The following is a 22,546-nucleotide window of genomic DNA, read 5'->3' on the forward strand; positions in this document are numbered from 1 at the left end:
GATTTGATTCAGATTGTATCTTACTGGCCCAGTGGTTTTTCCTACTTTCTTCAGTTTAAGCTGGAATTTTGCTATAAGAAGCTGACGATCTGAGTTACAGTCAGCTCCAGGTCTTGTTTTTGCTGACTGTATAGAGCTTCTCCATCTTTGGCTGCAGAGAATATAATCAATCTGATTTCGATGCTGCCCATTTGGTGATATCCATGTGTAGAGTCGTCTCTTGTGTTGTTGGAAGAGAGTGTTTGTGATGACCAGCTTGTTCTCTTGACAGAACTCTATTAGCCTTTGCTCTGCTTCATTTTGAACTCCAAGGCCAAACTTGCCAGTTGTTCCTTTTATCTCTTGATTCCCTACTTTAGCATTCCAATCCCCTGTAATGAGAAGAACATCCTTCTTTGGTGTCATTTCTAGAAGGTGTTGTAGGTCTTCATAGAATTGGTCAATTTCACTTTCTTCATCACCGGTAGTTGGTGCATAAACTTGGATTACTGTGATGTTAAAAGGTCTGCCTTGGATTCGTATCGAGATCATTCTGTCATTTTTGAGATTGCATCCCATTACTGTACAGCTTTTGCCACTCTTTTGTTGACTATGAGGGCCACTCCATTTCTTCTACAGGATTCTTGCCCACAGTAGTAGATATGATAGTCACCCGAACTGAATTCACCCATTCCCTTCCATTTTAGTTCACTGATGCCCAGGATGTCGATATTTATTCTTGTCATCTCATTTTTGACCACATCCAGCTTACCTCTATTCATGGTTCTTACATTCCAGGTTCCTATGCAATATTTTTCTTTACAGCATCGGACTTTCCTTTCGCTTCCAGGCATATCCGCAACTGAGCGTCCTTTCGGCTTTGGCCCAGCTGCTTCATCAGCTCTGAATCTACTTGTACTTGTCCTCCGCTCTTCCTCAGTAGCATGTTGGACGCCTTCCGACCTGAGGGGCTCATCTTCCAGCGTCATAACTTTTATATGCCTGTTGTCTTTGTCCATGGAGTTTTCTTGGCAGGGATACTGGAGTGGCTTGCCAATTCCTTCTCCAGGTGGATCACGTTTAGTCAAAACTCTCCACTATGACCTGTCCATCTTGGGTGGCCCTGCATGGCATAGCTCATAGCTTCTCTGAGTTATTCAAGCCCCTTCGCCACGACAAGGCATTGATCCATGAAGGGGATCACTCGGCCAGTAAACGAGATGAACGCTGCAATCCCAGAGTCATCTGCAACTGGACTTAATTGTCAGGGGTCCCTTTACCTTTACCTTTACTTAAAACATAGTCAAGCATCCAGTCATTGGTCCTTCTCAAATAACCAATAAACAAGAATGTATTTGCCTGACACTAAGACACTGACAATGTTGGTTTGGGGTGGGCCGTCCTAGTGACAGCATTCCCTATTCAAGATCATTGTTTGTCTTCTAGAATATCATACAGGTCAAATCTGACAACGGAATTAAGTGCGCAGCAGCTGAAAGAAAGGTTTTATGGAATTTGTTTGAACCGGTCCATTATTACCCCATAGTACGGAACAAAAATTTTCTTTGTTTAGGTGACTGATTAACATGTGTCCAAAAGACACATGATTGCACACAGCACTGAACCCAGAAATGACTGAAAACGTCACAAAAGGGCAGAACAGGCAGGGTGTGCTTATATGTGCTCCACTGATGCACGTGGGGGGGGGGGCGGGAACAGAAATGGTCGTTGACTGTACATAAATACGATATTAATCAACTGTGATACTTATTTTTATTTATCTACTCCTCAGATATCCTTATTAACTCTAAACCTAGCCTACGTTCAGCAACCACATCTCATACCTCATTGACTCCTAGTATGGTTGTAATATAAATGTCAGATTGCATTGTATTTAAGCAAGTTTCCCCCCCAAATATATATATAGAGAGAGAGAGAGAGAGAGAGAGAGAGAGAGAGAGAGAGAGAGAGAGAGAGAGAGAGAGAGAGAGAGCGCAGTGCTTCAACCTGACTTACATATGTGCTAAATAGCTTTTGTCTGCATTATGTATTCAGGGTAGCAAATTATATTTTGCTTCTCAAAATTATGGGAACATGGTTGAATCCTTTGTACTTTAAAGGCCATTCCAGAGTTCTGAAATCTGGTTGCAAACATCTTTGAATAAACCACCTACATTACCGGTACTTAGTAAAAAGGAAAAAAAACATATCGTCACTTTCCTTTTAAAATGGTGTTGACTTGGTAAATTGTAATATGTTTCTTGATGTTTGACTTTTTCTGACATTTGGGTTTTTCTTTGCATTCTAAAACCTAGGTTGAAGAATTGCTGGAGAAATATATGGACTGCTATGATATTGTGTTGGTGAAAGATGACTCTTTAGATGTGGCCAACTCAATCTTACAAAAGATTCTGTAAAGAGCATCATTGGAATTTGCTTGTTTTCCTCCTGATGAAGGCAGTTGGACAAATCAGCATGCCTGTGCTATCTTAGAATATCAATCTTGACGCCGTTTTGTATGGGAGTCACTTTATTTGTAAAGTAATATACTGTACTGTATCCATGATCTTCTGGACGCTCACCCCCCCCATCACTTTTAATGGAACCCCTTATTTATTCTAATGGATAGATTGTATGGATAACTGGAAAAGAGTTCCTTCAGTTCATATTCATGCACAATAAAGGGATGTTTTCAGAATATGTGGGGCTGTTGTAGAAAACGCACAAGCAGCATGGTGAATAAGCACATGTGGAGGTAATTGACTTGATTACAGTTCATAAAAGTTGCACCTTTTGAGTTTAAGGGGTTTAATATTGCTGATATTTGTATATTCTTGAAAAAGATACACAGAACACAGATGAGAAAGCTTGCTATTGACTGCTCTTTTCAGTACACAAGAGTGAAGACTAAACACTGCGATCTTTAAAATCATGCTGGCTATAAAAATAATAATGCTGAAACAGATATTGAGTGCTTTATAATAAGATTTGGGTCTGCCCCATGTTTTGGCCCTGAACAGTTCTAAAGACACTTTTTCTAATTTACCAAATAGCAATACACATAAAACAATATTTTCAGTAGCACTGCCATGCTTTTCCCCCAAGCTAGGTATAAAGGATATAATTTCAGTGTTACCTTAGTGAAGTGTGTGATGAGATATACATTAACTGTTTAAACTGTTTAAAAATGAATACCACGCATTAGTTCTATTTCTGCCATAGTATGTCTCATGTAACTATTCGTGAAAATGTTAAGTGTTTCGAAATGAAAGATTCTTGCACAGCTGTGATCCACATTTCTGTCCAGCAGGAGGCAGATAAAAGCTGGTTTGGGGCTAAACTAGGAAGCAGGAGAGGATGTAGAGTTGGCCAGTTCTGATCCACTATCCAGCACAACCTGGGATCTTTTCTCCTTCAAATGGTTCTCAGAAGAAAGGGTTTGTGCTTCCTAGTTTACCCCAAATGGAGACTCATTTCTTCAAGCTAGATGGGGAGAGCATTTATGAAGTGGGGTTCACTTTTTTGTTTGACTCTAGAACAAAGCAAAAAAGTTGGAGACGCCATACTTTTAAATTTTATTTATGTGCATTCTCATGAATGAAAGTGTGAATTGATTAAATTGGTACTTATAAATCAGGTAAAACTCTTCACGGGTTTACTGTTTAACCCAACCAGGAAAACAAGTTCTAAACAGTTAGGAAGACTATCCAGAACAAATGGAGCTGCCAGTCTGGAAGAAGAGCTTCTACCATATTGGCATGCCTTGCTTTTGGGTGCAGGCTGCTGCTGCTTGTAAGGGCTACCTGGCAGGCAGATCCATGCCCAATTCTTATGCATGATTACTACTTGGAACACACCCATGTGAGACAAACTGCCTATATGAATCTGTTTCCCATGAGAGCCCAATGCTTTCAACAATGCTTTGGTTGAGATTCCTGCATCGCAGGGCATTGGACTAAATGACCCTCTCTTCCAACTCTACAATACACTACTATGATTCTAGCCCAGCTCCTCATGCAGATACATGGTATTGTTTTAGGTGATATCTAATAAAGTGAATACATATATCAATTCTAGAGAGCTTTGATAGGGAGTTTTTCATCTCTTATTTCAGTTACTAAACAGCTTTTACTTACAAGGGGTAGCTTAAAACCAAAAAACACCACTCTCCCTTGGCCGGAAAAAGAAACCAAAAAGCAGCCAGTATTATTTAAAGTACAGTGGTACCTCAGTTCAAGTACACAATTGGTTCCGGAAGTCTGTACAGTGGTACATCTACTTACGAATTTAATGCGTTCCGAATGCACATTTGTAAGTCGAAAAAATTTGTAAGTTGAAGCAGCCCTATCTAAACATTCGTAAGTAGAAAAAATCCTATCTAAACCGCATCCAAGATGCCGGACGGAGCTCCGTTCGTAAGTAGAAACATTCGTAAGTAGAGTTATTCGTAAGTAGAGGTACCACTGTAGTTAACCTGAAGCGAACTTTCCCATTGAAAGTAATGGGAAGTGGATTAATCCGTTCCAGACGGTCCGCAGAGTACTTAAACTGAAGCGTACTTAACCTGAAGCGAACTTTCCCATTGAAAGTAATGGGAAGTGGATTAATCCGTTCCGGATGGTCCGCAGAGTACTTAAACTGAAAGTACTCAAACCGAAGCGTACTTAAACCGAGGTATGACTGTACTGTTCATAATTGGTGCATTTCATTTGTTACCCACATTCGGCCTGTAGTCAATTATAAAAGATGAAAGAATGCAATATTAATTTGCAGTCCTTTGCTCATTCACCCTGTACACTTTCCTTCAATAGTTGGGCTACAACTACATAAATGGTTTGTTCACCTTTCAGAGAGCTTTTGGATGTGATTTGAATACCTATGTCCCAGCTCCAATTCCAGCGCTAGCCAAGCAGTTCAGATATTTATTGAAAACCCTAATTTAAATCAATATTGTCACTTGTTAAGCCTTTCCCCATTTTCAGTCACCTGTACATGGAGGAAGAGTAGTGCAGAATGTGTTTGTCCATATTTTATTTTAATAAAAATAACAGCATGTATCACACTTGACAAATCCTCAAGACATTATTAATATCACAAAGCATATAAAACATAACTTTGCTTACTGCAAAGGTGTTTTGAAAGGTATGTCATAGTTTTAAGACTAGCACCATTCTACAATTAAAAAAGAAGACGCTTTGTACATTCCCATTCGTGGAAGGACCGTGGCTTTGTGCTCCTTTTCCCTTTGGGGGAGGTCACTCACTTAATTTACGCTCCTGTGCTCTTTAGCCGCAGGATATTTTAGCTCAATTGCTCAGTGTGTGGTGCTGGTTTGATCCCCGTACAGGTGCATATTCTTGCAGGACTAGATGATTGTCATGATCCCTTCCAACTCTACAATTCTATGATCAACAAAATGTTTTTATAGACACAAATGAGACCTGAGATTCAATCTGAAGTACACTTATGACAGTTCTCTAGTTGAGGAGTCACTGCACAAAAAAGTAGATGGAGTAGCCATATGTTGTATACACAATTACAATCTACCATTATGCATATTGCAGCATATTTATAGTAAAGTTCTGCTTCCTTTTTTCTATAATACACGTTAGTGAGGACAGACTAATTTCAGGGTGATACTCAAGAGGAGGCCCATGAAAATAAATGGACATGTTCTGATACGGGGCAAAGAATGATATACACTTTTTGTGATTGGTTTTTGTATTCATAGCTTCAGTTACAATCCTTAGGGAAACATGACTCCCCATTTCCAGTACTGCTCATGGTGCTACCATAGCATCTGACTTGGGATACCGACTTTGAAAAAGATTTAGTGCAGCTTCTCCCATTGTAGGTTTTCTCTTCCTTGGAGAGATGATTATAAAACTTCAGTTGGAGAGTAACCGAACAGGGCCATGGTGCAGGAGTTTAACAGAAATGTACATTTTTGTTCTAAGCTCAAAATTCTTTACCACCTCTCAAAAAGTATGTCACAAGATTTGTGTCACTTTTTTTTTAAGTCATTGAACCCAATTTTGTAATGCCATAGTCTTCCCCTTACTTTAGCCTACTTCACTCTTACAAAGACAGTATTCATTTTCACTGTCCACACTTTTAAGTATACACACACATTTCAAACCACTTCTATTGTGCATACATTCTGACAGCAGTTTAGCTCCTACAAATTTTAAAAACAAACTACAGTTCGTCATGTCCCTGTGGCTCTTGGTCTTTCAGTTTGAATTCATCAGCGGTAATCTTGCCATCTCCATTTCGGTCCTGATTGCTGAACATGTTTTTCACAATTGTTTCAGAATCAAAGCCAGGAGCTAACTTTCCTTTGCCAGCCTTGACCTGTTCGTGGATGTAGTTGCCGAACTACAATTTAAAAAATAAATACATTAGAGAAAAGTGAATTTTGCAGCCAGGTTGTTTAATCTTTAAACTCCAGCAAATAGGATGTTTTGGTTCCTTTGCATCTATCCCCTCATATTCACATACAGTGCTAAGAAAATACCAGTTAATACTTCATCTCTAGTGAGTACAGTGGAGTACTTAATCCGTTCCGGAAGTCCGTTCTTAAACTAAGGTTACCAAAAAATTTCAATGAATCCGGGGACACTTTTCAACTTCCTACTAAATAGATGGCTTTTGTCACAGGACTGATTTGTAAATCTGCGGACTGTTCCCGGGAAACGGGGACGTCTGGTAACCTTATCTTAAACCAAGGTGTGCTTTCCCATAGCAGCAAGGGACTCAATTTACAAATGGAACACACTCAACAGGAAACAAAACATGTTCTGCTTCCAAGGCAAAGTTCACAAACCAAAACACCTACTTCTGGGTTTGCCGCGTTCTTAATCCAAGTTGTTCATAAACTGTTAAGCTGTTCTTAAACCAAGGTACCACTGTATATGTGTCATTTGAGATGTTCAGGTGTCAAATTGGTACTTAAATTCCAAGGTGCGTGTCAGTACTGCTGCCTTTGCTGGAATTTCAAATATCTTAAAGGAATTGGGAAATTCCCACAAGCAGTGTTTGTATTCATTACTACTGCAACAGCTGCTATGTCCTGACCCTTTGAGTGAGATTTTTTGTTAGGGACATTCACTTAAGCCGGGCTTCAATCAGATCAATTGAAGCTGGGCTTCAATCAATTCCTCTTAACGAGTAGCTATTCTCTGTATAGAATTATGTATCTCCCTCCGATGCTCAAGACCTAGAAGCACGTTGGCCTCTTGTTTCTGTAGAATGTCCAAAGCTTGTCTCGAGCAACTGCATGATCATATGCATTGCTATGGGTAGAAATATTTGTTTTAATTTTCCATAAATGATTGTCCCGTCAGAATAGAAACATGATCTTAAATATATTGCTTGAAGACTGGGCCTCCACTCAGTGCCCTGTATGCTGTCTGTGAACTTACTAGCTCCTATAGAATTTTTTCCAATGCAGCTTTCCTAGCCAAAACCTTACCTCTTCCAGAAGAACCTCTCCATTTTTATCTTTATCAATCTCTTCAAAGAGATCAGGAGAGACTTCATCATGCCATACAAACATATAGCCCTCTGGTAGGCCAGACACCAAGTCGAACAGTTCAATGTCAAAAACTAACACGGCGCTACCAGGCACTTCTCCTTCTGTAACAGTAAATAACAAAAAATAAAGTTAGATTTCTGTTATGTAGGAGCATTTGGGAATTTGGTCCACCCCCAGCATTCACAAATTGTGCAGTTAATACAAATTGTTCAGATTTCACCCACTGGCTTAGAAACATCAGCAAGATAAAATATGAGAAAATAAAGCCTGCAGCATCCAAAAGAAATATGGCTAATGTATTCTTTATCTTAGAAGGTGCACTACGCTTTGTGACTATTAAGGTAAGGTTGTTTGTTAATTCACAAGTACGTACTGTATAGCCTTTCCCCATTGCTTTATTAATTTGGGCCATTTTCATCATTCTGAGATTAAACCATAGTAAATAATATAATAATATAATATTATATAATATTATAGAGATGCACCTCTTTACCTTAGCTTTTAACAACTGAAGTGTATATTTTTATGACATATTTCTATAAATTTAAGTTTTAAACTGTTTTAAATATTGTGTTTTTAATTGTAACCCGCCCTGGGACCTTGGTGAGAAGGGTGGGTAATAAATGTTGGGAGTAATAGTAGTAGTAGTAGTAGTAAAGGTAAAGGGACCCCTGACTATTAGGTCCAGTCGTGACCGACACTGGGGTTGCGGCGCTCATCTCGCGTTATTGGCTGAGGGAGCCGGCGTACAGCTTCCAGGTCATGTGGCCAGCATGACAAAGCCGCTTCTGGCGAACCAGAGCAGCGCACGGAAACGCCGTTTACCTTACCTTTTTATCTACTTGCACTTTGACGTGCTTTCGAACTGCTAGGTTGGGAGGAGCTGGGACCGAGCAACGGGAGCTCACCCGGTCACGGGGATTCGAACCGCTGACCTTCTGATCAGCAAGCCCTAGGCTCTGTGGTTTAACCCACAGCGCCACCTGTGTCCCTTAGTAGTAGTAGTAGTAGTAGTAGTAGTAGTATCATTAAATGGCTATATTCTCAACATCTCATGTTGTGAATATTCTTTTTAGACTAATATTCTTACTTAAATTGCAGCTAAGTGCTACATCGATCAATGGCACACTTTCTCAAAGTGCAGTACTCCTGGCTCCAAATAATCCTCCTCGGCTAGATCTCTCATTATTCAGATTCTGCTGGGAGCTAAAGAAAGGGGTGTGGAGGATACACCAGCTCAAGAGTTGTTCATGAACCAATGAGCACATTTAAGGAACAAAACAAGACTGCTCACAGAAGTGAGCTGCGGCACATGCTGCAGAAGACCAGACACATTTGTGTGTCAGCATCACTATTAGCTTCACTGTGCTAAAAGACATATGAAGTGTTGTCCACTTACCAACGCCAGCCTCTCCATAGCCAAGGTGGGGTGGGATAATAACTGTTCTTTTCTCTCCAACACACATATCTCTGAGACCCATATCCATTCCCAATACAACCTGTCCAGAACCCAGCACTATATTATAGGTTTTCCCAAGGCTAAACCTGAAAGAAGAAAATAGTAGTTCACAAGCTAGGATGTGCCAATGAAACATCAGCCTCCTCCAGCCTTTTGACATTTACCATTTCCAATTTATATGTGATGATCTGAATTCTTAATAGACTCTAAGAAATACATTGCAAGTTGGACCATGCAGAACGTTTGTTAATACAAGTGACCCCAGAATCCACAAACCCCTCAGTCTTATTAGCCCTTCTCTTCATCATTACTCTCTCACCAATTGTAACTTAATGAAAGCAAATTTTTAAAAATAAGTAATTGGGTAGGCGCACATGCACAAAATATTCCCAGTTTCATGCTTCTATTGTTCTTTGCTGCTAAACTACATACTTACGTTGAATCTAGCACAGTGCCATCTAAGAGTGAGGCATTGTAGTGATACTTCAAGTAATCGCCTTTCTTGCTCAGAACAGAGCAATTGGTAGGTTTATAATGGGTGGTAATAGCCACAGAGTCAGATGGATTGTGGAAGTCTATCACATGAATATCAAAGACCAGCACAGCAGATCCCGGAATCTTTCCTAGAACAATAAATGATTATATGAAAAGAAGCCACCCACCCTTTTGCTCTTACAGTAACGAACTGATCTGATCTACTAAAATTATGTACCGTGTTTCTCCAAAAATAAGACACCGTCTTATATTTATTTTTCCTCAAAAAAACAACAACACGGTGGCTTATTTTCAGGGGATGTCTTTATTATTATTATTATTATTATTATTATTATTATTATTATTATTAAGTACTAGTGTCATTCAGCCCATTTAATAAATGGGCGCTAGAACATTCGGCCTTTTTCGGTGGCGGCTGTTCGTGGGGGGCTTTTATTCCTTGTCTAATTGATTGTTCCTCCCCCCCTCCCTTTGATCCTTAATTTATCCCTAATTCCCCCCCCCCCGTTCCCAAACCCCAAGCCAAAGTCCCCCCCTTTACCTTTACAGCCCGGGCTTGGCTAGGGGGTGCGGGGGGTATTTCTTCCTTTACCCCCTCCAAAGCTTGTGTTTGGAGTGTGGATCCCTCCTCACCCTGTTTTCGCGCGCTTTTTGCGCCTGCCGTTTGGTTCCTAACTTTCCCCCCGTCAATAGCGCTGCTGCTGCCAGGGCCCAGTGGCCGCCAGGGTCTACGCCCAGTTTTTTGGGGGGTGGGGGTGGCTCCTGCTACTTTTGTTGGCCTCCGCGGCCGTTTTTCAGTCGCCTGCTGCGTCCGGGAGGGAGCTTTGCCGTCCGGGGGGCTTGCGGCCGCCCCGGCGCTTTCTGAGGGTCCCGCGGTTGGCGCTGAGCATTCGGCGGCCTCCCCACACCTTTCCTGGCCGTTCCGGCCCAGCGGGGGTCTCCCAGTTGCTTGCGCTGTTTGGGCCTCAATTTCGGGCCTGTTAGTGAGGAGAAGCCGGGGCCTCGATTTTTGGGTTGTCCCGGCTTCCTCCTCAGGTCCTTGGGCACGTTGAGAGAGGGCCTGCCCTGCTAAGGGGCCTTGCTGCCTGCTCCTGCCTTCCACCTGGTGGCCTCTGTTTTAACTGCTTATTGAGCCAGTGCAGGGCAGAGGGGTGGGGGGTGGGGCTGTAGTCTCTCCGTCCAATCCCTGTGTCCGTGGGGCACATGCCCAGTAGCCCAGGGACACACGGAGAACGTGGACACAGAGACACTTGCATTTTATTATATAACCTAAAAGGTTAAATTGCCTATCACTATGGCTTATTTTCGGGGTATGGCTTATTTTCGGGGTATGGCTTATTTTCGGAGAAACAGAGTAGCTACTCCACAAATGAGACTTGGTCATCTCCAAATGTCATGAAAGGGGCTTCTCAGAGGTTGGCAAGTGTGATAATTTTCAATTAGCACGAATTCCAAGATGGTGAGACATGAGATAATTATCTATATTTTCAGTGAAGGTAAAGGGACCCCTGACCGTTCGGTCCAGTCGTGGACGACTCGGGGGTTGCGGCACTCATCTCGCTTTACTGGCCGGAGCGGTACCTATTTATCTACTTGCACTTTGACGTGCTTTCAAACTGCTAGGTTGGCAGGAGCAATATTTTCAGTATTCCTAGTTAAAAGCTAGTGGAAGATTTCAAGTTTTACAGAATTATGTGCAAAGCATTGTTTAAATGTGCAGAGCATTTTTAAAAAATGTAATCAATGACCTTTCCTGTACTGTGCTTCTCCCCTATTGAGAGGCACAACATTTAACCAAAGCTGTATGGTTAATTTTCAAGTATTGCCTGGGTCAAATTTACGATCTCTTCAATCACCGGTGTCAGATTAGTGTTGCGATTTTTCTTCCCTTCCGCTTGAGGATTAAAGAAGCCCAGTTTTTTTCTGGCTGGTATTAAGTTTCATATTTCCTTTCTAGCAATACAATTTCCCATAAACTTGAAAGAGGAATATTAGATAAGTAAAGTATTCACTACTGATGGTTGTGAAATGCCTCTTCTAAGCAGAAGTCTTGACTAGGCCCCTGAAAAACTAGATTTTGAATTTGTTTAAAAGCTAATATAGCTTAATTTGAATTCCTCCTTGCTTTCTGCATTTTAGGTTTCCAAACCTTTTTGAGGATGCAGAATTAGAGCTTTTACGTTTGGGTATTTAACCTTTTATTACTGGAATGCTATTGGCTTCCTTTAAGTCCAATTAAAATTATCATAAGCTTCTCTTTCGCTAGGTTTTTTACCCTTTATCTTTGAACTTGGGTCATTTAGAGTCTAGTATAGGCATCCCCAAACTGCAGCTCTCCAGATGTTTTGGCCTACAACTCCCATGATCCCTAGCTAACAGGACCAGTGGTCAGGGATGATGGGAACTGTAGTCCAAAACATCAGGAGGGCCGAAGTTTGGGGATGCCTGGTCTAGTATCTTTCTATTTCCTTCTGAGGAAACTGTTAATCACAGTGAAACAAGGTTTGTAGCCAGCATCCCGTCAAGGATTTTGATTATTACTTAAGTTATTTTTGCATCGTTTAGTTTTGCTCTAGTAGTTTTTTATATTCATTTGTTTAAGTGGTTATTATTATTTTCAGTTAATCTGTATTATAGTCAATTACTTCTCATTTCAGGGAATTTCATGGTTGATATTTAGTTTGTATTTATTCCAAGCAAAGGCAAGCACAAATTGAAGCTTTGCCAAGAGAGAGGGCTACAGCAGCTTCCACTGATTCCTATCTTCTAACCAGGAAGATGGAAGGCCTTTGAATAAACATTCCCTCCCAATTTTATTCAAGTAAAAGATGAAGAAAGACAATGCAATAACACTTACAGTTATTTAACATGAAGAAGATAACAAATAATGTAACAAACCAGAAGGGGAAGATGAGGGAAGTCAATGGGAGGGGGGGGAATTGTAAAATGTAAAATTGGATAATTGTATTTGTAATTTGCTGTAACAAAAGAAATCTAATTTTTAAAAATTATATATATATATAAATGGAAGATGGAAGGCCAACAATCATATTCCATGCAGTACACTGGGCCTGAAATCTTTTAAATGCTGAAGTAAAAGAATGACTGAACTGGAGGGCACTGCTGCTGAATTAAAAACAGTACTCACCTCTTCCCTCTTCGCCATACCCCAAGTGAGGTGGGATGGTTATTCTCCTCTTCTCTCCAATGCATACACCAAGCAAGCCTTCATCCATCCCAGCAATCACATAACCTTTCCCAATGTAGGTATCATATGTTCGGTTCCGGGAATAACTATAGGCAAAACTAAGATTGTTATCAATATGCCCACACCTTACTGGCTCTACAGCAAAAACATCAGAAGTATCAACAGGGGGTAGTTAAATTGATGAAGTCATGTCTGATAATAGCACCAAACCCAAGTGTGACTAGAAGAAGTGAGGAAATTAAACTAGCAAAACAAATACGTAAATGTGTATTATATGGTAAAACTTCAACTGTGAATAAAAAAGCAAGCCAAATATATAACAAGATTATAAATATATTAACGGATAGGTGAAGTAACCTTAAACAGTACTGAGCAGACCAATCGCATAGACAAGAAAACTATTTTAATATACTGTACAGCAGCAAAATGAGAAGTCGGATAAAATGAACAAAACTAGAAAAAGCTATCCACTTTGTGGTATGAAAAACACAAAACCAACAAATCAAAAACCAAGCCAGAATAGCATATTAATGTCATCCAATCAAGAGACACTACTCTCATGACATAGGGTTGTGTCTTGTCACCCCTTGATTTTTATTCCAGAAATTCCTAAATGGGTCCCATTCAGATTCAAACTTCTTAAACCCTTGTTTTCCCTGTCTAACCCACATAATCTGTATGATCTTACTCAAAGTAGCCATGCTTTTATGAAGGAGATTCTTTTCCCTTCCATTATCTTGCATAGACAATTCTAGCGGCTAGTACCATTTGAAACAGTAATTTATCTTTTCTGTTTGATAGATGTTCTGTTTGAAAGATGTTGATCTTTCAAGTATGTCAGCAAAAATAGCATGGGGTCTAACAAAGTAATAGAGAACCTCTCACTGCACCTAGGTCCACCACGCCTCTGAATTTGGCTGCAAGGATGTTTTTGAAAAACCACATCCATCTGTCAGTCACCTGATGTCATATAACATCAGGCATAGAGATCTGTTTTCTCCAATCTAAGCACTAAGTGCTAAGATGGGACGGAATGGCTATTTTTTTCTATTCTTTTAGGATAATTGAAACAGATGCTCTTTGTTAAATCATGTGCCCCTGTAAGTAAATGTCCAAAAGTAATTATCCACAACAGGAAGAAGCAAAGCATTTAACATTTTGATTGGTGATATTATTCTTATTGCATATTGACATGTTTTGATAAAAGATGCTATAAACGTAAAGAATTGGTTTTCACCGTACAAGTTATTATAAACTAGCAGGTCCACTTTTGCTTCCCATTTATTATCATGGAAAATGGGAAACCCTCTAAACATTTATACACTAAAGTTACTCAAGAGGAGAAATAGGAAGTATTTTTAAAATTCCCAAATGTGTTTACTTTATGTGCTGGTGTCCTATTAGCTGTGCTTTTCTGTCTGCTTGTTCTGTCTACATCATCTTCTGTGCATTTATTACTTAAATCTCGTTTCAAACAGAGAGAAAATGAGAGTTCAGGATAACCCACATCCATTGGAACCATTGCTCTACTTTTAAAAACTTTTTCTTAGTCTTACCGTGTTTCTCCAAAAATAAGACACCATCTTATATTTATTTTTCCTCAAAAAAGCACAGTATGGCTTATTTTCAGGGGATGTATTATATTTTTCCTCCTCCTCCTCCTGCCACGGCCGGTATTGCTGCTGTGCCTATCACTATGCCTTATTTTCGGGGTATGGCTTATATTCCTTGAATGCTTAAAAATCCTGCTATGGCTTATTTTATGACTACGTCTTAAAATAGGAGAAACAGGGTATTTATTGATTGATTATTGAAGACATTTACCAAGCTACTTAGAATACCTTTCAAGAATGCTCAGCGGAACAGAGCTATAAAAACACAGAAAGAAAGAAACAGAAAGTAGGAAACATGTGTTTAGCAGTGTGGTTACCTAGAATCAAACAATGTGCCATCCAGAAGTGTACCATTATAATGATATCTGAGGAAGTCCCCTACTTGGCTTCTACGCTCACAGGTTTCGGGCACATATTGTTTTTCCACAGCGATGCTGTCTTTGGGGTTGTGGAGATCTAGGAGAGCTACGTCAAAGACCAGAGACGCTTGACCCGGGATTTCTTTACCTATAACCAAGGTAGACGGTGGGCATTTAAGTCAACGCAGGAATTCAGAAAGAAATTCAAGCAAACCCCACATATATACATACCCTCAACCTCACATCTATCCCAGGCTATCATACGCATTTCATTTCTCTGCACCCCCACCAATTCTAAAGCAACTTATGTTTTTTAATCAACATGAGAGATTCTACTTCCAGGAATTTTTGAAAAACAACTTTCATTTTGCTAATAGCAGTCTGGTTATTCTGCCAATTTTCTATCCGGGAAAAATTAAGAGAAAGTTGAAAGAAATTACCGGTAAACTGTAACTGAGACTAAAGATGAACATTCCCTGGGCAATCAGATATTGAGTTGATTGACTGATCAGTTGCTTCCTACACAAAACATGAGTTCAAATTCTGTGGAAAGATCTTCTCTTCATTTTTGTTTCTCAGGGTTGCCTAATATTTACTAGCGTGGACAAACACAAACCCCTGTGTTGCAAAATGTAACAATCAACACAAATGCGAACGCAAGACGCTGGGTGGGTGATAACTGGTAGTGGATATATAATTAATTACAATGTCATTCAAAATATACGAATACGCCACTTCAAAATAATGTATATATCATACAGTACATCTCACAAAATATACAAGTGACTGTAAATTGTTGTATATATAAGAGTCAAATGAGGAGTCAAACAAGTCAATGAATAGCGAGGAATGCCAACGCCAAGTCCCTCAAAGGAAGACGTCCTATAAAAGTCTCAAAGGAAGACGTCTCTCAGGAGTCTTAAACAGAAGTCTCAAGAGGACAGTGTATCCGGAATAGCTCACTGTTTCGGAATAAAGTCTTCATCAGCTGGAAATGTGAGATGTACTGTATGATATATACCTTATTTTGAAGTGGCATATTAGTATATTTTGAATGACATTGTGATTAATTATATATCCACTACCAGTTATGCGTTTGCATTTGTGTTATAATATTCACTAGTGGCATAAACAAATTTGGCATTTACCATCTCCGTCTTCTCCATACGCCAGGAAAGGCGGCACTGTGATAATGCGCTTTTCTCCGACACACATTCCAAGGAGACCTTTGTCCATACCGGGGATCAGCCAACCGATACCCACATAAGTGTCATATGTTCTCATTCTATTGTGGCTGATGATATAAACAAAAGCAAGTTACTTATAGTCAGTGTCTGATGATATAAACAAAAGCAAGTTACTTATAGTCAGTGTCTTCCTTTTTAACACTGGAAGCAGGAGAAAACGTGAAGAGTTGGACAGAGTAAAATCAATGTAGATTGATGCGCATTTTGTTTCAAACAATTTCTGCTGCGTATAAAACAACAAAACTTAGTTGCACAAAGGCGAAGATGCCAAATACGCCACATTCTTTCCCTATTGCTTTAGTGGTTAAAAGCTGAACATTTGAAGCTGCCTTATAGCGGGCGTGAGAGGCCATTGGTTTATTTAGTCTAATATTGTCTTATACTGACAGGAAGTGGTTTTCCTAAGCCTCAGGCATAGGTTTTTCCCAGCCCTGCCAACGAAATATTTTCATTCACATTTTTATGTAAATTCTCGCACAAGCCCTCAAAACTCAAGACCTCAGAAAACATGAATAAAAAAAAAGAAATATATATTAACTACCTCGAGTCAAACAGTGTACCATCTAGAAATGTCCCATTGTAGTGGTATCTTACAAAATCAGACACCTGGATTGTTCTTGTGCAATTTTCTGGCTTGTAATAAGTTTCAATATGAACTTGGTCTTCAGAATTCCAAAGGTCGATCAAAAGCACATCAAAGTGAAGCACTGAGTTTGCAGGAATGACACCAGCTGTGAATGCAAAATATATTAAAACGGAAATGATGCTTGCTGAAAAAACAGAATTAATGTAACAAACAACTGTCTCTTTCAAGATGTAGCAGGCATGCACAAAAGACTGTGGCTGGCTAAGGAACTGTTTCACCAGTGGCCCAGGCGTACAGAGACAGAGGCCACATTTAGAGCACTATAATACCACTTTCAGCTGTCATGGCTTCACCCAAAGCATTCTGGGAGCTGTCGTTTGCTAAGAATTACTGGATACAGCCCACCATTTCCGCCCCAGAGCAAGAATTCCCAGCGTGGATTATCAATCAATCCCTCTTCACAGGGAACTTGGAAATGCCTCTGTTTATCAAAAATTAGGGGAAACAACTGACTTGGAGAGAGTTCGCTTTACTACTGTTACCCTGCTCAAAGTCATCACTACTGAAGTTGTATTAAATATTGTATTTAATTGTATTACGTTAATCTTGATCAGAACAGGACAGCAACTTGTTCCTCACTGAGGAACATGCTGGACATTTCTGCCATCACGTATTCTCTGCAACAATTGTAGCTAGAAGTCTGTCTTAAAGAAATGAACAATGGGGAGAAAACAAAGATTCTCATGTTTTTCAAGAAAAGGGCAAAAGGACTTGATGTGGAGGACAGGGGGAAACTTTAGCAATGATAGTCTGCTTGGTGTGCATGAGACTGTGGCCCTGCCTGTAGTAATCAGCCCCCCCCCCCCCCGAACTCAATTCATATAACATATCCAGAGATCTAAATACGTGGACTGAGAGAGAGAGCAGGAACTCCACGTGTTTCTCAGAAGTTCAGAACTTAAAATGAAGATGTGGAGTTTGGGAGGCAGAGTCCGTCAGCATGGTCCCTCCTCATCCACACATCCAGATCCACAGATACATCCCATGAACAGGACTTATTAGGCAGCAAGGCATTCATTAAAAAAGTCGGGTTTGATGGACTTGTTAGAAACTCTGTATTTTCAACAGCTTGTCTTGGATGAACATTTCCATACAGAATACCGTACTCACAAACACCTTCACTCCCGTAGCCAAGATGGGGTGGGATTTTTACAAACCGCCTCTCATTCACACACATGCCGATCAGAGCTTTGTCCATCCCAGCAATGAGCTGGCCTTTCCCCACAAAGACGTTGAATGTGGAACCCCTGTCATAGCTAGAGAGGGAGAGAGAGAGGGAGAGGGAGAGAGGGGGGAGGGAGAACGAACACACAGTAGGTTACTTGCAAATTCATTTGCAATTCACTTAAATCTCATTCACAGGTATTTTGTTGGCAGCTCTTTTATTTTTACCCATTTCTCAGTCATGACTATGACTAACGGCTACTGATCCCCCATGAACTTGTCTCATCTCTCTTTCAAAAGCCATCTAAACATGTGTTGCTTTCATACCCTGTGTGGGATACCCTGGACAGTCCTACAGCTAGAAAGGGTGTAGAAAACCAACACGATGTAGACCTTTGAGTATCTTTCCTACTAGGAAAGGCTAAAGAATTTGAGGCAGCAGGGGTATTTTAAAGCAAAATATGGATAATGGTTGGCTAAGAGAGAGATCTAAACAGTTGTTGTGGGAAAAGAAGTGGGAGAATTTTTTTCACCAATCTTTCAAACTCAGAATAACTCATGGCAGCTGATTCAGCACAAACAAACAAAACATTTCTGCCACAACTTTCGTGAAGGCGAACTTTCTTTTGTCTGGAATGGATAATGACAGAAAGCACATATTCAAGGCAATTTTAATTTGATTGACAGATAGGGGGGAATGAATGGTTTGGCTCTCCTGGTGCAACCCCAATCATGTCTACTCAGAAGTAAGTCTCATTGAATTCAATGGGGCTTATTCCCAAGGTGTGGGGTTAGGAATGCAGCATTCTACAACAATGTTGAAAGGGTAAAAAAATATAAGCTTCCAAAAATATGCATTCTTTCCAGAGAGATGTCTGGAATTTTGCCAAAGGGCATATTCACTTGGGAATTTTTGATAATTAACATTATATCTATTTACAAGATGCAGTTTCCCTGGCCACAAAGGCTGCCCTCTCACTAGAGGAGAAATAGACACCCCCTTCTATGCCTTGTGCAGGGGCTGTTATACAGCCCTATAATTATGATGCAATTAGATATAGCCTACGTTTTACTCAAAGGCAAACTTACAGTGCACCCAAGTTATATTAAATCTACCTTTCTTCAAGGACTTCAGTGGGAATGCATTCAAAAGTATCATACACAAAGAGAAATATAGCAGAGGCCAGTTTACTGTATTGTGCGGCAACATTCCTAAGTGTCTCCATCACTTGGAAATGGATCAGTTCCAGAGCTACATCTGCAGGCCCAAGGGGGTGCCCTGTGATCCAAAAGATTGCACTGTAAGCAGCCTCTCCGCCTTGGGTGGGGTCAGGGGCAGACATTGCTGATGTGGCGCCTGCAGGGAGGACAAAATTTGGCAATTCCCCCCCCCACTCCCATCGTATTTATTATTTTCACAATGATTCCTTTTGGTACAGTTGCTTTGTTATGGCTATTGATTTATTAATTAGTAGTTCTGGGCCTTTTTTCATTCAAATGAATCCCAAAGCAGCTTACAAACAATACTTTGTGGAACATAACAGAATTTGCAGGGCCAAATGCAGCATAAATCATATGCAAACATAAAGCATCTGTACCATCTTCTCAGTTGGTACCTGTATAAATATAGGCATTTAATGTTGTTGTTGTTGTTGTGCCCCCTTGGCTCGCCACCCTATATCTGGCACTGATGGGGTTTTCTAGACTAGGAGAGGAGCTTGTATACCTTTGTCTTTTGAAGATGATGGCAGGTATGGCTTCTCCCAGGCTTCTCAGGTTATAAACAGATGCCTATGCACCTAGAGCCAGGGGTGCCCACTTGAATAAACTATTGAGGGAGCCCATGTAAACCCCACCCCACATAATTGATCACATGATGTGGTACATGCACACTATTTGAATGGCAATGCCCATAAACTTGGGAGGGACAACCCACTCAAATCTGGGGGGGGGGGGGGCAAGGGACCTCAGCCCTAGCAGTTGGCTGCATAGAGCTGTACAGTGGTACCTTGGTTCTCAAAGGCCTTGGTTCCAAAATGCTGAAAACCGGGAAGTACCGTAAGTGTTCTGGGTTTTGAATGTTTTTCGGAAGTCGAACGTCCGATGTGGCTGTCGGCTATTGTTTCTGGGGTGCCTGCACTAATCAGAAGCTGCACCTTGGTTTTCAATCATTACGGAAGTCAAACGGACTTCCGGAATGGATTAAGTTTGACGCTTTTGTTTTTGCCATTTATTTTGCATTTTTGTTTTTGAGGCTTTTTCGGTTAATTCGTTTTTGTGACTGTGTGGAACCCAGTTCAGCTACTGAATGATTGATTGTGTGACTGTGGAAATGGATAAAAGCCCCCCACCCAAACAACGACTATCATCAGTGCAGGTAAGGGAAAAATTTAATTTTAACTTTTATCATCTACAATACTGCCTTATTCACTTTATAGTACAGTACATTGATTATTACTTTCATTTTAGGGACCAATGTCTCGTTAGAGAGTAAAATTCATGTTAAATTGCTGTTTTAGGGGTTGTTCTTAAAAGTCTGGAACGGATTGATCCATTTTGAATTACTTTCTATGGGAAAGCGCACCTTGGTTTTGGAACGCTTTGGTTTTGGAATGGACCTCCGGAACTGATTAAGTTTGAGAACCAAGGTACCACTGTCCATTATTGCCTAATGGGGAGAGCTCTCTCAGACTGTGGGCTCCCGATCCCCGCCACCGAGGACCTTTTTCACAGGAGAGGGCAGGGCTGCGGTTTCCCTCGTGCGAAGCGGGTGCTCTGCCCCACATCAAAAGCCGCCCTGGGCTGGATGCCATCTTGGGATTATTATTATTTGCATTTTAATGTTCTGTTCTGTTGGAAGCCGCCCAGAGTGGCTGGGGAAACTCGGTCAGATGGGCGGGGTATAAATAATAAATTATTGTTATTGTTATTGTTATTAATAATACCCCACGGCTTCCAACAGAACATCAAAATAATCTATTAAATATTAAAAGCTTCCCTAAACAGGGCTGCCTTCAGATGTCCTCTAAAAGCCTGGTACCGGTAGTTGTTTTTCTCTATGACATCTGATGGGACGGTGTTCCACAGGGCAGGCGCCACCACTGAGAAGGCCCTCTGCCTGGTTCCCTGTAACTTGGCTTCTCGCAGTGAGGGAACCGCCAGAAGGCCCTGGGCGCTGGACCTCAAGTGTCCAGGCAGAATGATGGGGATGGAGACGCTCCTTCGCGTATACTGGACAGAGGCCGTCTAGGGCAGGCATCCCCAAACTTCGGCCCTCCAGATGTTTTGGACTACAATTCCCATCTTCCCCGACCACTGGTCCTGTTAGCTAGGGATCATGGGAGTTGTAGGCCAAAACATCTGGAGGGCCGCAGTTTGGGGGTGCCTGGTCTAGGGCTTTAAAGGTCAGCACCAACACTTTGAACTGCGCTCGGCTGGCCAGCGAGCTTGATCGAGCGCGAAGGCTCGCGAGCGTGTGCATGCACGCCTGGGGAGCAAGTCCCGCTGCCTCCGGCGGGCCTCGCTGCCGGGAAAGCGCGCGCAAGCAGGGCTGCCACGCAAAGCGGAGCCGTACCTGGAATCGAACTTGGCTCCGTCGGGGAAGGTGCCGTGGTAATGGTAGCGCACGAAGTCGCCGGCGCGGACGGTGCGCGGGCACTCGCGGGGCACGTAGCTGCGCTCCACCAGCACATCCTTGCCGTCCCACGGCGGCTCGCCGGCGGCCGGCACCGGCGGAGCCTGGCACGCCACGCAGCTCACCAGTAGCGCCAGCAGCAGCGGCGAGAAGCAGCAGCAGCAGCGGTGGCCGTGGCGGTGGCGTCTCCTCCAGCCGGGCTGCATTCCTGGCCCTTCCATGGCGATGGGGCGAGCGAGAAGGAGGCGCGGCCAAGGCGGAGGTCCTGCGCCGAAATCCCGGCTTCCCAGAGCTGCAAACGTGGAGAGGGGCGGAGGGAGGAGGAGGAGGAGGGTCGGGGCGGGGGGGGGGAACGGCCAGCCGCTGCTTCTCCGCTTGCAGAGCGGGAGGAGCCAGCCCCGAGGGGACGTCGAGGAAGAGGAGGGCCTGGGAGACCAGGCGGGTGCCTGAGGGGGGTCTGCTTGTTCGTTCCCACTCGGGAAACTGAGGGAGAAAAGGCCGACCAAAGGGGAGAGCGGGAGCCGCCAAGAGTCAAGTTTATAGTTCGTGCGTGGTTTTTTCCCCCTGTCTCGCGGGGGTGGAACTTAGAGGTGGGGCAACGGTCCCCTCGCGTCGCGACGTGGCGCCTCTTCGTTTCCAGCCCAGAGACGCGGCTGCTGAGGGCTCGGGGTTTTTTCCTCGAGGCCTCAAGCAGAGCAGCTGCCCTGCCCAGCCCTGCCATCCTCTCGGACCCCAGGGCGATGAGGAGCGGGAGCGCGCAAAGCCTTTGGAGTAGGAAGTCGCAGGGAAGAAGTTGAATTACTGCAGCGGAGGAATGATCTACCGGAGTATTTTGAGCCGCTCGCTTAGGACAGGAAAGCGTCCTTTGCAAGTCAGATCAACAGGATGCTGTTCATGGGCGTAGAGTAACTGGGTGTGTGTGTAAATATATCAATATACTGTATTTAACTAACTGACCCTGGTACTCAGTTCTCTCCCTCCCCCCGAAACCTTAAAGCGTTCCCCCCCCCCAATAAAAACAATAAATCCTTGCTACGCCCATGATGTTGTTAACATAAAAGGGCTATTCAGACCATAGCTGCCAAGTTATCCCTTTTTTAAAGGGAAATTCCCTTATGCTGAATAGGCTTCCTCGTGAGAAAAGGGAAAACTTGGCAGCTATGATTCAGACGACTCCTCTGTTTGAGAGATAGTCACTCTACAAA

At 42.1% G+C, this 22,546-nt stretch overlaps 2 protein-coding genes across 6 annotated transcripts in view; one reads left to right on the plus strand and one right to left on the minus strand.

The window, feature by feature from the left end:
* The window catches only part of NT5C3A (5'-nucleotidase, cytosolic IIIA), a 29,732-nt gene extending 27,055 nt beyond the window's left edge, over nucleotides 1-2,677 (plus strand). For all 5 annotated transcript variants that reach the window (XM_060280584.1, XM_060280581.1, XM_060280583.1 and 2 more), the window contains one exon: nucleotides 2,295-2,677. In XM_060280584.1, the coding sequence (XP_060136567.1) occupies nucleotides 2,295-2,396 (102 nt within the window). In that variant the 3' untranslated portion in view covers nucleotides 2,397-2,677. The remainder of the gene's footprint in view (nucleotides 1-2,294) is intronic.
* Nucleotides 2,678-4,993: 2,316 nt separating this feature from the next.
* On the minus strand, nucleotides 4,994-21,660 carry FKBP9 (FKBP prolyl isomerase 9). Its single transcript, XM_035129105.2, has 10 exons — nucleotides 21,282-21,660; nucleotides 17,654-17,799; nucleotides 16,439-16,628; nucleotides 15,799-15,944; nucleotides 14,609-14,798; nucleotides 12,619-12,764; nucleotides 9,412-9,598; nucleotides 8,916-9,061; nucleotides 7,454-7,617; nucleotides 4,994-6,357 (listed from the first exon to the last, which is right to left on the minus strand). Exons 1-10 carry the CDS (start codon nucleotides 21,560-21,562, stop codon nucleotides 6,178-6,180), a joined length of 1,776 nt encoding a protein of 591 aa, XP_034984996.2. The 5' UTR covers nucleotides 21,563-21,660; the 3' UTR covers nucleotides 4,994-6,177.
* Nucleotides 21,661-22,546: the final 886 nt, after the last annotated feature.

The sequence above is a fragment of the Zootoca vivipara genome, chromosome 12 (genome assembly GCF_963506605.1).
Source record: "Zootoca vivipara chromosome 12, rZooViv1.1, whole genome shotgun sequence".
Classification (NCBI taxonomy): domain Eukaryota; kingdom Metazoa; phylum Chordata; class Lepidosauria; order Squamata; family Lacertidae; genus Zootoca; species Zootoca vivipara.

Coding starts and splice junctions, on each gene's coding strand:
- FKBP9 (XM_035129105.2), bottom strand. CDS start 21,562: ATGGAAGGGCCAGGAATGCAGCCCGGCTGGAGGAGACGCCACCGCCAC. Junction 16,629..17,653: donor CTACGGGAGTGAAGGTGTTT/GTGAGTACGGTA, acceptor TTGCATTCACAG/CTGGTGTCATTCCTGCAAAC. Junction 12,765..14,608: donor GGCACATTGTTTGATTCTAG/GTAACCACACTG, acceptor TTTTGCCTATAG/TTATTCCCGGAACCGAACAT.